This window comes from Lepidochelys kempii, chromosome 8 (genome assembly GCF_965140265.1).
Source record: "Lepidochelys kempii isolate rLepKem1 chromosome 8, rLepKem1.hap2, whole genome shotgun sequence".
Lineage (NCBI taxonomy): Eukaryota > Metazoa > Chordata > Testudines > Cheloniidae > Lepidochelys > Lepidochelys kempii.
In genome coordinates, this window is record NC_133263.1 from 74,603,001 (window position 1) to 74,617,390 (window position 14,390).

At 38.3% G+C, this 14,390-nt stretch overlaps 1 protein-coding gene across 3 annotated transcripts in view; it reads right to left on the reverse strand.

Annotated features, from left to right (window-relative positions):
* MTF2 (metal response element binding transcription factor 2) overlaps positions 1-14,390 on the reverse strand; it is a 52,158-nt gene that overhangs the window by 5,841 nt on the left and 31,927 nt on the right. For 2 of the 3 annotated variants that reach the window (XM_073357081.1, XM_073357083.1), the window contains exons 7-14: positions 9,541-9,636; positions 9,217-9,285; positions 8,067-8,190; positions 3,584-3,651; positions 2,999-3,169; positions 1,809-1,917; positions 1,610-1,668; positions 1,388-1,492 (exon numbers count right to left, since the gene is read on the reverse strand). In XM_073357081.1, the coding sequence (XP_073213182.1) occupies positions 1,388-1,492; positions 1,610-1,668; positions 1,809-1,917; positions 2,999-3,169; positions 3,584-3,651; positions 8,067-8,190; positions 9,217-9,285; positions 9,541-9,636 (801 nt within the window). The remainder of the gene's footprint in view (positions 1-1,387; positions 1,493-1,609; positions 1,669-1,808; positions 1,918-2,998; positions 3,170-3,583; positions 3,652-8,066; positions 8,191-9,216; positions 9,286-9,540; positions 9,637-14,390) is intronic. The other variant, XM_073357084.1, reaches the window with a different exon arrangement.

A 14,390-nucleotide genomic window follows, 5' to 3' on the forward strand; every position in this document is an offset into this window, starting at 1 on the left:
GCAAGCCCATGTATGGGCACCTTATTTTGGTTTAAGAGTGACTTTTCTTTTGGCTTATCTTAAATCTGTTCCTAACTGCCCCTCTTAAATGGAGAAAGGCGCTGCAGGTATTTGCACCAGTTTCACTTAATCTGTTTAAATTCACACTGTAACCTAAACCAGGTGCTACTCTCTCATTTAGACAAGCCCTCAGTTACCGAAAATATCATTTTCTAAATCAAGTGCACCTCATTTTTGTTCTCTTAAAAAAATTTAAAAAAAAAACAACTTTGCATGGTCTCCTCTATATCAATAGTTAATCTCAATAGAGTCTTAAATTTCTGACTCCTCGCGGACATTTTACACACAGGCGAAAAAAATGTCTATGCGCAAAATTCACAGACTAGATGTACTGATGACTAGAGAAGAACAAGATGTAGCATTGTTTAAGTGTTATATTATAGGGTTGAGGGATTTAAGTCTTTGAAAAAAAGGCATATTTACACCTACATTTTTGCACACTAGAATGGTTGGTGCACTAAGACATAATATGGGCTTGGTAAATTAAAAAAATAAAGCTATGACCCTAAACTGGTGCACACGTAAGAATGTTTAAATGAAGTGACTTGTTAGTTTAAAAAAAAGTTTCATTCAGTGTGTTTTGAACATTAAAAATAAAACTGCAGAACTGTAAAACCCGGTCATTCCACAGATGAAGACACTTCCCACCTTTAGACTGGAAAAAAAGACAAGTCATATCAAATGTATTTGAAATTACAAAATGGGGACAAAACTTGCAAGACATGAATCAAGACCCTTATGAACTCTGTTTTTCAGTTTGACAGATTATTTTAGGAATGTGAAATATGGGACAGAAAACCGTCCAACAGATATTTGCCGAAGATCCAGAAGACCAGTTTTTTCTTAAGTAACTGATTAACTTATCAAATCCGTGTGTCAAGATGATTCAATCCCAGTGGAAAATATACTGTACTTGATAATTTTATATAAGCTGGGTACTTAATTTTCTTTAATAGAAATTATGAAAACAAACGCTGTTAAAGTGAAATGAATTTGGGGTGCAACTTAGTCCTACCAAACTCAGTTTTGTATCAATTAATGTTTATTAGAAATCTAATGTGAAGAAATGGCCATACAGTTATTCCTTTTGTTGTAATCAGTTCAAGTGCAGACTGTATCTCAACATTAAAAAGTAATTAGTAATCAAAGAGAAATTGGGCTAATTTCTCCTTAAAATAGCTTTTGTTTAAAAAGAGAAAATTCAATGTTTCAACAAGTACAAACTCTGTAGGATGCCTGCAACATTAGTGCTGCTTGTTAATTAATGATAAAGTACTGTCAGAGATGTTTCTGCATGTTTCGTTTTAATGGATAATTCAGTATTTACCTATAATGCCTGGAAATGCTAGATGAGGTAGTTTCTTTTGTACTGGCAGCACCTGTGGAGTCCACATCTGAGGTATTGGATGAATGAGCAGTTCCATCAGATCTCCTGAGACATAAGAACACAGTTGCCATGTAATGAAAGTAATCTAATGTTAACCAATTAATCTGACATTTGACAAGCAAAAATGAGATGCTATTAGGATGGTTTAGTTTTTTCATTTACCCAACAGAGCAGGGTAAATCCAAGGCCGGGTTCTCTAGCACTGGGACTGGTTCCTTATCCTGAGAAGTAGGGGAAAAAATTCAGATAGTTTCAATGGAAACAATCAATTTTTGAAAACCACAACTTAAAACTTAGTGGTTATGTCATTCCTAAGAAATGATATTCTAAAGTATAGAAAGAGAATTATTTGAACGCATACCAAAGAAGATGGCTCTGAAATTTTTTGAATCATTTTTCTTGTATATGGGCCAGGTGGACGACCTACTGATTTTTTCTTCCCCTGTCTTTCAATGCCATTACTTATTTCCCTAGAAGAAAGATGACATTTTGTTTTAAAATACTGGAGTGACTAGTCCAAGGAAAAGATTTAATCAGTGTAAAATAAATAAAAGTTTAGACATTTACTCTAAGTCAGTTATGCTAAATGAGTTTTTCCTTGTAAATTAAAATTTGCCAAATCGACAAAAAGTTGCAGATCTTTGCTGCAGTGTAATATGGCAACATCAAGACAATAGACAAAACCCAAAACCTTTTCATGGACATATGCCACAACTCAATGATTTAGGAAGAGCGCATATTAGGCTGTTCAAACATTCATACAGCACATTCAATTTATGTAGAATTCTGACAGTGTTAAAATCAATTGTTTAAAAAGTAGATACTGAATTTTTACAATACAAGATAGGAATTTGATTTACAACTTGAAATCTCATCGCCTGTTTAAAATCATCGCATAATAACAGGCCCCAAGGAGAAGCAATGTTTTTTGTTTACTAAAGAGCAGCAAGGTCTGCTTAGCTCATATCTATTCTCGGTGCTGCTAAATTAAACTGTTTTCAATGAGGTCTTTCTGAAGGTTAAGTAGATTAAGCTCAACATCCTGATTTCACAACAACCTCAAAAGTTCACTGCATAAATGTACAGATCATTCTATATTCTTAAAGCAATTGCCCTCAAAGTCCAGAAGTAAGTTATTCACCTTCATACATGTTTAATAATGCATAATAGGTACTAAAAATCTTTGGGGAAGAGACCCTCTCTGATAACAGACCATTTAAAATATTTATGGAAGTTTGAATTCAATATTGTTTTAGACCCAAAATCCAATCTAATGCAAAGTTAGTCTGCTGGAGGAAAAAAAAAAAAAAAAAGTCTTCTACAGTCATTAAGAAGTTAAGAATAAAGTAGTCGGGAGCTACAAAATAGGTATGTGCTACCTCTGCCTCGCTAATTAGTTACACATCAATCCTAGGGTTGTACTAAAATGGGTGAAGAAACTTTTAGCATGATACAACATTAAGGTAATATTGGTATTTTTGACAGCTATTTTTGTATGATTTCAGTTCCATTACAAAGTTCTGAAGTCACTATGCTGTAGATTTATTTTACCTTGCCTCAGGTATGGGTTTGGATGATTTTCTGCCTTTAATTTTGAACTCATGAGATGTTCCCTCTGGTTCTCTCTCTGCCTTTAAAGCAGCATTTGGTGGCATAGGAGGAACACGAATTCTCAAGCCAAACAAATGCTTCTTTTTCTTTATCTCTTTTCCAGACATAAACCTAAGTGATTAAGAATTAAAATTCAGACATTGGAGAAAGCCGAAAATATCTTAAAAGTACACAAACTGAACATTTAACAAACTAGAATACTCTTTCTAATGCTATTTCTGTGTATCCTATTGTGGTCTCCCCACTCCACCCCAATATGTAATGCCACGACTGGGAAAAAGATGGAAGTTAAATCGAGTTTTGCTGGTGATCTGACTTCCAAAACTACCTCAATCACCACAAAATATTCAATGCAGAAAGAGTTCAGTCTATGTAGTAAAAATGCCACCTGCAGCCACCAATAGTTATAATTCTGTGTAAAGTTTCTAAGACAACTGTGGAGGGGTGTGTGTGTGTGTGGGGAATCTACATTAAAGTAAGATGTAGAAAGAGCATTTAAAATGTATAATAAAACCTCAAACTTACATGGTCTTGTAATCATTTAATGCTTCCAGCACATGCTCATATCTTTCAGATTTTGGTGTGTCTGCCAGCTGTAAAGTATTAAGAAGTGATTTAAACTTGCTGGAATTTTCAGTATTAAAGGTCCAATGACCTAGATCAGAGCTCTGCTTGCTTAAAGACTACTGGTTTGGTATCATAGTAGGTCTTGAAGATATAATTTATGGTGAAAGTTGCCTTACCCCACGCATGGGCTATTATAGTTAGTACCCAATGTATTCCATGAGTCTAGGCTGTGCGATTTGCTGCAGAATCCATCCTTGCCAGAGAATCTAAACTTTCATTTTAAAAGGAAATTGTTTCTTGTAGCTCTTACAATTTTTTAGAAAACCTCAACCAGAACTTATAAATACAATAGAATTATAGACTATAAATTGATGCAGTGTTGTCTTCATGAGCCTGCAGATATCCTGGAACAAGAACTCTGTGGTGTTAAATATTCCACTGAGATGAATGGGTTAACCCTGAAAGTACAAGACAGTTTATATATCAATATTGTTAACTATTTAATTGCTGATCATTTTAGCAGACATATCCTGCTAAGGGGCCTAATTATTATTTAATCTAAGGTTGCTCAACACCACTCAGGAAGAGTAATAGAGGTTTTACCCCCCCACTTTAACACTTCCTTTCACTATCAGAACAGTGTAAATAGGGTTTAGTGTAAATCAGAATTACGCTCAAAGCGTTTACCCCACAATCCTAAACTTCCTCTTATGGTGCCACAAGTCCCAAATGGTTTCTTCCCAGCTACCAAAACCTGCATCTTTCCCCCTTAAAGCTTATAGAATGCATTCATGAGTTGCCAATACAAAAAAAACGACTTAACCCTAAGAACTGAAGATATGGGGACAACATAAAATAAATGTAACTCACTATTTAAATAGTAAGTAACTGGCTCCAAAGTACTGACTTCTCCTCATTTTCATATTTAACATCTTTTATTTTTTTTTATTTCAGTGAAGCTTCCACATACATTCTATTCTAGTTCCCCAGAATTTACATCCAGCTTGCTGTGGAGTATGTGGACCTTTGACTATATAGTCAGGCCCAATAATTTACCACAATTCATGATCAGGACAAATACCATGTAATTGAGGGCTGACTGTGATATATTTACAATTTGCAACAAATTACAAACACATACCTCTAAAGAATACAAAAAAGGGAGGAATAAAAGGGGAAAAGGAAAAGTAATCAAGGAGAAAAGCAAAAGGTAATTTTTTTTTAAATCCTTTCTATTTCCCCACATCTATAAAAGTGGTGGCAGAGGGGCAAGGCACCACATTTAGCACTTCATTTTTATTTGTATAATAAAAAGCCCACAAAAGTGACGCAACACTGTGTAAGATAAAAGTTCTACCAGAACCCATATCCAGGAAAAAATTGACTTTACACAAGCTAGCTTTTGGGTATATCTACACACACATGCACCCCATGATTTAGAGTCTCTGAAATTTTGGGGCCAACAGCAGATTTTGCAACTGTGCAGGACCTGAGCTACAGAATCAGTACAAAACTTCTATAACAATTCTATCACTCTAAAAACAATGACACTGAAATGTTAGTTTTAGGAGTCTGGTTCCAGTCCACCACATTCCTCCTATTTTACATAAGGGTCAAGAAACTTAGCCTCTTATTAATTTAAAAATGCACTAGTCTGAAGGAAAAATCAAAAAGTTATTTCTAAACACCATGGACTCCTCAGCAATGCAAGGAGAGATCTAGGAAACATTTATACTCTATACATTTCTAATAAATCACTGCTTTGCAAAAACCCAAGATTTACCAGCAATATCAAAATACAGAGTTGACTAGCACAAAAAAAAAAAAAATAGTGAAAAATTGTTTCTCCTGTAGTGGAAGACAGGCATGGAGGTTACCACATTTATACCCAAATCTTGAAGATCCCCCCACTCCACTTTTCCTCTACTGTACAATACTATCTATACTCTCCTAGTTCATTTCAATCAGAAGGCCAAATTCTGTAAAGGAAGCACTTCCTCTGGCAGCTTACAAACGCTGCTGCTTAACCAGCTGGAAGTGCCACTTAACAGACATGAGTGAATTTTCCAGCTTTATATCCTGTTTTCATTCTCTCTCTGACATAATGGTTTTAGCAACAAGTTTTGTTTATATCAGAGGATAGTTATAAATAAAAGAAGGTTTACTTCTGCAGCATTTCTGGCCTAATAGTAAGAAACCAGAAATTAAAACTAGATATCAAGTCCACTTGTCATGCAATGTATTAAAAGGTCATGGCGCTTGCTGGAATATTCAATTTTTTAAACTTATTGAAATGCCATGAAAAGTGAGTACTCACCACATTCTCTACTATTCTGCTACTGTATTTCATTATAGATTAACACATTTACACTTTTGCTAAAATAAGTTATACTTCTGAATACTCTTAAAAAAAAAAAAGCATAGAACACATTGACCTGTTCTTTATTATTTATATAAAAGGCTCTTCCTACAAATGATCAATCAACTTCAGAATTAGCAAACAGATGCTATACATCAGATTCCAAGTACTCCAGATACCTCTATCACAATAATTCTGTTTAATTACTGCTATTTAAGATGGGTCATAATTAGACTCAAATAAAAGTATCCACACCCAAAACTTTTTGAACATAGTTACTTGAATGTGTTTTTCAAGAATTCAGGAATAGTGACAAATAACATGGGTTTGAGATCTAAAAAACCTGAATTTTGTGTCTCAAATTTACTTTGGCTTAGACAAAAAGGACTACGTAGATATATTAATTTATTCAATTTATTGAATTATTAATATTGAATCAGGATATAAACTTTTAAAAGTCAATTAAATACAGTATCTGTATTCAGAGCTGTCCCGTTGATAGGACGGACCGGGGCAACCACCCTGGGCCCCATGCTTTGTGGGGCCCTGCGCTTCAGGGGCACACAGGATCCAGGGCAGCCTGGGGGGTTAGCGGCGGGCCTGGCACCGGCAGCAGCAAGCAACCGGACCCAGACTGCCCAGCATCGCTCGGGGGAGGGGGCAGAAGCCGGAAAGAGGTGGGATGGGGGTAGAGGCTTTGGGGAAGGGGTGGAGTGGGGACAGGGCCTGGGGGTTATTGGGGGGGGGTCCCCCGGGCCCCAAACCCCCCTAGGAACAGCCCTGTCTGTATTTAATTATGTCTGTCATTACCTATGCAGAACTACAACCCCAGGTGTTAACACTTGTTCTCCCTAATCAGACTTATCGGGGAGTAGGTTTGTTTAGGGAACTGAATTTCTTTAATCCTCAGGCAATTACCCAGCAAATCAACTAGCTTGAAAATAAGCAGCACAGTGGTGCAGCAACAATAGGTTGCCTTATGTCACTGGAAAAGAGTCAAAACAGACTACTGACAATACTTGGTGGCACTGACATACTGATCTTCTGTGAAAAATCTGTTGGCTAAATTTTACAAAAAAGCTTGCAATTTAGTAGAGAAAGATGAACTGTTTTTTTTTAATATTATAAACAAAATTTCTACCCCATAACTTATAGATGTCAGCCAACATTTTTCAAAACACCAAATATGGCAAAAGTATTAATAGTAACAAATATTTTTTGAAGTGGTTAGAATGCAAAAAGCATTCTATTTCAGCACTTGAATGATTCAAAATACTAACTGACAGATCCTAGGTAAGTCATGCTTAGATGTATCTGCAGTAATGTAGTGCTTCAAATGTTTTTTAGAACACTAAAATTTATTTTAAATATTGAGATATGGAAAGAAAATATGATTCACTTTTTTTTTGAAAAACTAAATATATATATACTCTTACAAGAACAGCATATGTTTAGGTGGTTTTTAATTAACAGCTTCTGTCATATATGGAAAATGTTTGCAGACTTCAGTTTCTCTTCATTTTCCCCTAATATTTTCTTATTAAGGACTATTTTAAAACCAATTCACAGACATTTGCTACTTCAGGTGTCACAAAGCTGCTAATAAGCTTGTGTTCTGGCTTTCACACAGAGTTACTTTGACAGCTACTTTTAACAGTTTACTAATCTATTTAACCTCTTGGGTACTTAATTTGCCTGGTCAGTGGGCAGGAAAATGCTTACAGTTTTGTGATATATTTCTAAATGGAAAAAAAAGGAAGATACAAAAACAAACAAAGATTCAGTGCTTGGGTATAAACAATGAAAGTGGTCATCTCAACAACAAACTATGCAATAGTTATCTGGATCACACTAAATTTTATAGCTCAAAAAAGTCTATAACACTTAAACGTTATGCTGAATAGTTCTAGGAGTCTATTAAAATAATATGTCTCATTACTTTTAAGATTTTAAGGCCAAAAGGGACCATTATAATAATTTAGTCTGACCTCCTGCAGGCCGCAGACACTCACCCAGTAGTTTTGTGAATGTATTGACTGCTAAGAGAAACAAAAACAAGAAAAGAATATTTCAACTACCTACCTCACCAGGGTGCAATCTATCCCAGTTTTCATTAATGTATGTCATAAGTTCAAGCTCTGAATCAAAGTATTTCTTCTTATGAATAACACTTAGGTTGTAAAGGCATAGATGTGCTATATCTACCCTAGAATTCAGAAATATTTAATCAAAAACATTAAGTTTTTATTTCTTTAATTTTTTACAAACCATTAGTCCTTGAAATAGCTTTGCACAAAAATATTAGCACAATATGGCTAAAAGAGTACAAAGCCTGATTAGAAACAGTCTCAAATCTCCAAAACAATATTCTTATAAAATCTGAACTTATATCCCCCTTTTCTGACTTATCTCCTGTTTTTTCCCTAGGCCTCACCCCACTGCCATGATGTACTTTTACTTCCAAAATTTGTTTAGATCTCAGAATATTTTACTGATGCAAGATAAACACAAGAATTTAACATTGGCAAATTAACATCAAATGAGTTTCCATAAAATATTCATTCATCTTGCAAGTTATTCAAAATATTTGGTGTTTGTATAGAGGAGCTAAAGTTAACAAGGTTCAAACAACAACTCACTTCTAATTCTCAACTTGGAAATTCTATTGTAAAATATGTCAAAATGCTTATTAACGTACACACTGTATTTAGCTTGCCCAGTGGCAGTACTCTACTTGGGTAACAGATCCTGTTTAAAGAAAGCGAGTACTTGTGGCACCTTAGAGACTAACAAATTTATTTGAGCATAAGCTTTCGTGAGCTACAGCTCACTTCATCGGATGTTGTAGCTCACGGAAGCTTATGCTCAAATAAATTTGTTAGTCTCTAAGGTGCCACAAGTACTCCTTTTCTTTTTGTGAATACAGACCAACACGGCTGCTACTCTAGATCCTGTTTAGACTTTTAAGTTTCTCATACCCAAGCCAGCCAGTGGTTTGTAATACTGCATTGTCCAAGGAAGAGGACCCTAGATATCATGCATTAACTACATGACTAAGGACACACAATAACTAGCTTTGAAGGAGACCTGTCCTTTGTCTATAGAAGCAGTGGGTACCACTCAAAAAGGTCAAAATATAAAGTGGATGATCTTCAGGTTTACAAAGAGACATGACATCTCCAGGAGAAAAGTGGGTAGAGGGTTACATTTTTCTTTTTTAAGTTGCACTTACCATCTCAAGGGTAAACGTTTGAGGTACTCTGGTCCAGAACTGCAAACTGAGCAAATGAATGTATAAAACCTAAAACAAAAAATAAAATCAGGATATTAAAAGCCAAAGCTCACAAACCTAACACTTCAGATGCCTCCAGTTAAACAGCAAGAGAACTAAAACTTCATTTTGTTGTGTCTTCCTTAGAAACTGCATTCTAAAATGCTTTGAGAGTTATGACTATTTTAATAATAATAAATGTTTAAATACAAATAGAAGATTAGAACATGCCACATTTTAAATAAAAACAGCCATAAATCAAAAAGTTCAGTTCAAGCTTCTTACCTGTCACCGAAAAGCATTGGCTTTTGGAGACACTGCACACAAGCCTCATGAAACCACTGGTTACATTTGCAGCACTGCAGCATCTTTAAATACCAGCTTCACCAACAGAAATAAAAATAAGACAAGTGTTACAATAAACTGCTGCAAATGTTTCCTCAATACAGTGTGGTCATATTATATTTAGAAAGACTAAATCAAAGTTGACCAAAAAATTTAAAAATAAGATTTTATTAAGTGCATCATCAATAGAGATATTTCAATAAATTTTAGTTTCATGGTGAAAATGACTAGAAACTGTCTACAAACAAGGGAAACTGACTAGTCTACTCTTGTTTATTCAGGTGGAAGAAATGCAAAGAAGAAGCAGCTGTAGAATAAAATAAATTCTGTTTATTATGTGAACTCTTTACTGTATATGTACAGACATTTATTTAAAAATTAAAGGGAAAAATTTTTCTTTTGATAACATCCTCTTTAAATTATCAGTTAATTTTCAAGAAAAACTGCAGTTAATTAGGACCAACATCTTTTATTACTCTAGACTATTCATAAGTAATTTGGTTCTTTAAAAAAAAACTAATGGTCTTTTTTAGTGTAATATAAACAAAATGATACATTGCTGAATACCTTTGAAAGGAAAAGCTACATCTCTTCCAAATGTCAAGAAATTAGGTTCATTTTACAAAGATACCACTTTTATATACGCCAGACATCCCTCTTCCCACTTTCTCAACACCGCTTTCCCAACCTTAACGCGAGTGCCAGTAAAAGTAGTGAGATTCAGATATTTTATGTAAAGTTCTAAGCACTGTGCCAGGTAGCACTTAGTATAAAAATGAGTAAGACACAATTGAGCAGGTCAGCAAACAGACCTATAATAACCGCAGCCATTCCATAATTTTCAAAGTAGACTGTTAAGAGTCTTCTCTACGATGACTTCAGCATGCACCATTGCAATAAACACACTAACAGCAATGAGGCACAAGCAGCATGAGGACACCAGTCGCAGGTCTGTTCTCTGTGTTACCCTCAGGAATGAAATATCACCTAAAAACACTACTGCCTGTAGAAAATAGCACCACTACTCAGTGCCATTGGAATAGGGGCCAAAATTTTGTTTGCAACTGCACAATTCTGTCATTCCCCTGCCCCCCCCCCCACCCTTCCCCATGGCAGGCCATATACATAATGGCTGCAGCTGGAGAGCAGTGCAGTGGGGCGCAAAAGATGAAGTGTGAATAAGCACGCCAAATTTAAAAGAGAATAAGGGAAGGGAATTCTGAAACTTACCTTCAGCTTTCCATTGTGGCTATAAATATGATACAATGATAGATCTGCCTGTTTTATCTGTAGCTGCTGATGTTGCGGCCAGGAGTGGTGCCCCCTCCATGCACATGCAACACGAGCAGGAGGAGGAAGGTGCAAACTGAGAAGACATGTTCAGTGAGATCCTGCAAGCCAGTGCTGCATCAGACTGTGAACATACCAGAGAGCCTAGAGGAGGAAAGAGCAGACAGGAGAAAGGCCCCGGAGTCCCAGCCGGAAGACAAGAGGGAGATGCATCAGGACATAATGGGGCTTCTCAGGCAGCAAATACAACTGATGCAGACTCTTGTTGTCTGAATTGACAATAAGACAGTGTCCCAGCTGAGTGTCAGAGGCTGGAGTCCTGGTCAATGACGTAGTGTTCTATAAACGTGTGAGAGGATGTCCAAGTGGCTGCTTTACCTATGTCGGTGATAGGCACATCATTCAAAAATGTGGCTAACGATGTGGCTACAGATCTCGTGCAGTGTGTTCTGATCCATGATGGAGGTTGCAGTTCATGCTAGACGTAGCAAAGTTGGATGCAGCCTGAAATCCATTTGGAAAGTCTCTGCTTAGATATATGTGTTTTCCTTTGGACTGTTCCGTCGTGGAGAGAAACAATTTAGGAGTCTTTCAGAACACTGGTCCGTTCTAGATAAAAAGCCATGCCCTTCTGACGTCCAGAGTGTGGAATGCCACCTCTTGTTTGTTCTTGTGAGGTTTAGGAAAGAAGATGGGAAGACGAATGGATTGATTAACGTGTAATGAAGAAGGGACTTTAGGTAGAAACTTTGGGTGTGGCCTCAAAGTGACCTTATTCTTAAGAAAGATCATATATGGTGGGTGTGCCATAAAGACCCCTAGTTCTCCTACATGTCTTGCAGACGTGACAGCAACAAGAAAAGCAACTTTCATGGACAGGTGTAGTAGTGAGCACTTAGCCATAGGTTTGAAAGGATCACTTGGGAGGGACTGAAGCACTAGAGTGAGGTTCCATGGAGAAGTTGGGGATCTGGGTAAACGTTACATACGTCCTGTAGGAATCTTCTGGTAATCGGATGTGCAAAGACTGAGACCCCATTGACTTTGTGGTGGAAGGTTGTGATCGCTGCCAGTTGAACTCATATAGAGCTCATTCAGAGATCAGATTTCTTAAACTGGAGTAAGTAATCCAGGACTACTGGCAGGGTAGAGATAGTGGATCAATTCCATTGTTTAACCACCACATGTGGAATCTCTTCCACCTGTTGAGGTATGTCAAGCGTGTAGTTGGCCATCTGCTGTTCAACAAGATGTCTTTAACTTCCTCAGAACAGATCATCTCCTAGCTTTGGAACCATTGATGAGCCAAGCTTTCAGGTGGAGTGTCTCCAGGTTTGGCTGCAAAGTCTGGCCTGCATCCTGTGACAAGAGGTTCGGAAGAGGTGGGAGGACACAAGGTGGGCATGAGGACCAGCTGTTGTCAGTATGGATACCAGGTTTGTCTGGGCCAGACTGGGACTATCAGGATGACTTTGGCTTGGTCAGTTCTGATCTTGTGGATAACCCTGACCAGCAACAGGGTCGGGGGAAAGGCATACAGGAGAGGCGCATCCCATCCGATGAAGAAGGTGTCACCCCTGGGTCTTGGTCCCAAGGCCTGCTCTGGAACAGAACGCTGGACATTTGCTGTTGACTTGTTGCAAATAGACTTATTATGGGGAAACCCCATTGTTGGAATATGTTGTGAATCACTGAGGTGTTTATTTCCCACTTGTGGTCGTGGGAGAACTTTCGGTTTAACATGTACGCAGTGATGTTCTGAAATCCTGGTAGGTAGGTGGCTGATACGGAGATGTTATGTTGAATACACCCTGTCCACAGCCTTTTGGCCTCTGTATATAGGGAGTGTGACCTCACTTCTCCTTGTTTGTTTATGTGGAGCATGCAGGTCACGTTGTGTCATGATCTGCATCGCCTGATTTTTGATCAGAGGCAGGAAACGTGTGCAAGTGTTGTGAACGGCTCACAGTTCCAAAATATTTATGTGCAGTGTTGATTCCAAAGAAGACCATCTGCCCTGGATGGTGAGATGGTCTAAGTGGGTGCCCCACCTTAATATGGAGGCGTTTGTTGTGATTATCAGTTGGGGGCGAAAGGGGGGGGGGAAGAGTCTGTAGAAAATTGTGCAAGAGGGTCCACCACGGAAGGGAGTCTGACTCTTTTTGGCACGTTTAAAAGTTTTTTCAGACTGTTTGTGTGGGAGGTACACCGTCCTGAGCCACACTTGCCGGCAGCACATGCGCAGTCTGGCTTGTCGAACAACATAAGTGGTCGCCATCACGTGTCCCAGTAGTCAGAGGCAGGTCCTGGGGGATGTTCGTGGACTGCTCACCGTGGTATTGATCAGGTTCACCAGGGTGACAAATCTGTGAAATGGTAATGAGGCTTTCACTTCTAGCAAGTTTAGATGGGCCCCAATGAATTCCAGTGCTTGAACTAGTGTTAATGTTGACTTTTGACGGTTTATTTGCAGGCCAAGGTTTGTGAAGAGTGACATTGTCTTGTGTGGGTTCGATGGCTTCTTTCCAAGTGGGAGCCTTGAGGAGGCAACCGTCTAAATATGGGTATATCATGACCCCTTGCTCGCACAGGTGGGCTGCTGCTGCTGCTGCTGCCACTGCCAGAGCTTTGGAAAACGCTTGGGGAGGCATGGAAAGGCCAAAGGGCAGTACCGTGTATTGATAGTGATCCTGTCCAAGGACAAATTGGAGGAATCATCTGTGTGCTGGATGAATAGTGACATGAAAATAAGTATCTTGCAGGTCGAGGGCTGCAAACTAATCTTGTTCCAGAGCTGGAATGATTGTTGCTAAAGTAACCATCCAGAATGGTCATGTTTTTACAAATTTGTTTAGGGTCCTGAGACCGAGAATAGGTCTCAATCCCCCAGACTTTCTCTGGGTTAACAAACGAACAGTAACAGAATCCCTCTGTGTCGTAGCGGCACTGGTACTACTGCACTGAGTTGCAGAAGGTTATCTATTTCCTGTCTTAGGAGGAGCTCGTGAAAGGGATCCTTCAGGAGGGATGGAGAAGAACGGGACAGTATCTTGTTTTGATGACTTCCAACATCCATTTATTGGAAGTAAGGGTTTGATATATTGAGTAGAATGGTATTACATGACCTGTAAATGGACGATTGATGGAGAGTGGTGTCAGCACTGGTAATTGGGGGAGGTCTGCTAAGCCCTTGACCAAGCCTTCAAATTTGATGTTTGGGATAGGTTGCTGTGGTGTGGTGGGTTGAGAAAGTTTGTTTTATGCTTGGGTGGTTGTCTGCGCCACGGAGGATCGTATTGTCTCTGGGTCTACGCATAGGGAGCCTGTGTAGGACGTTGCGAGGTGTAATACCTGTCCTGCTTATGTTTTGTTGCAGGTGTATATATGCCAAGAGATCTGAGAATGGCTCTCTAATCCTTTAGCGAGTGGAGGGATTCAGGTCTTACCTGTGAACAGTTTTGGACCCTCAAAGGGGAGGTCCTCTACTGTGGATTGCACCT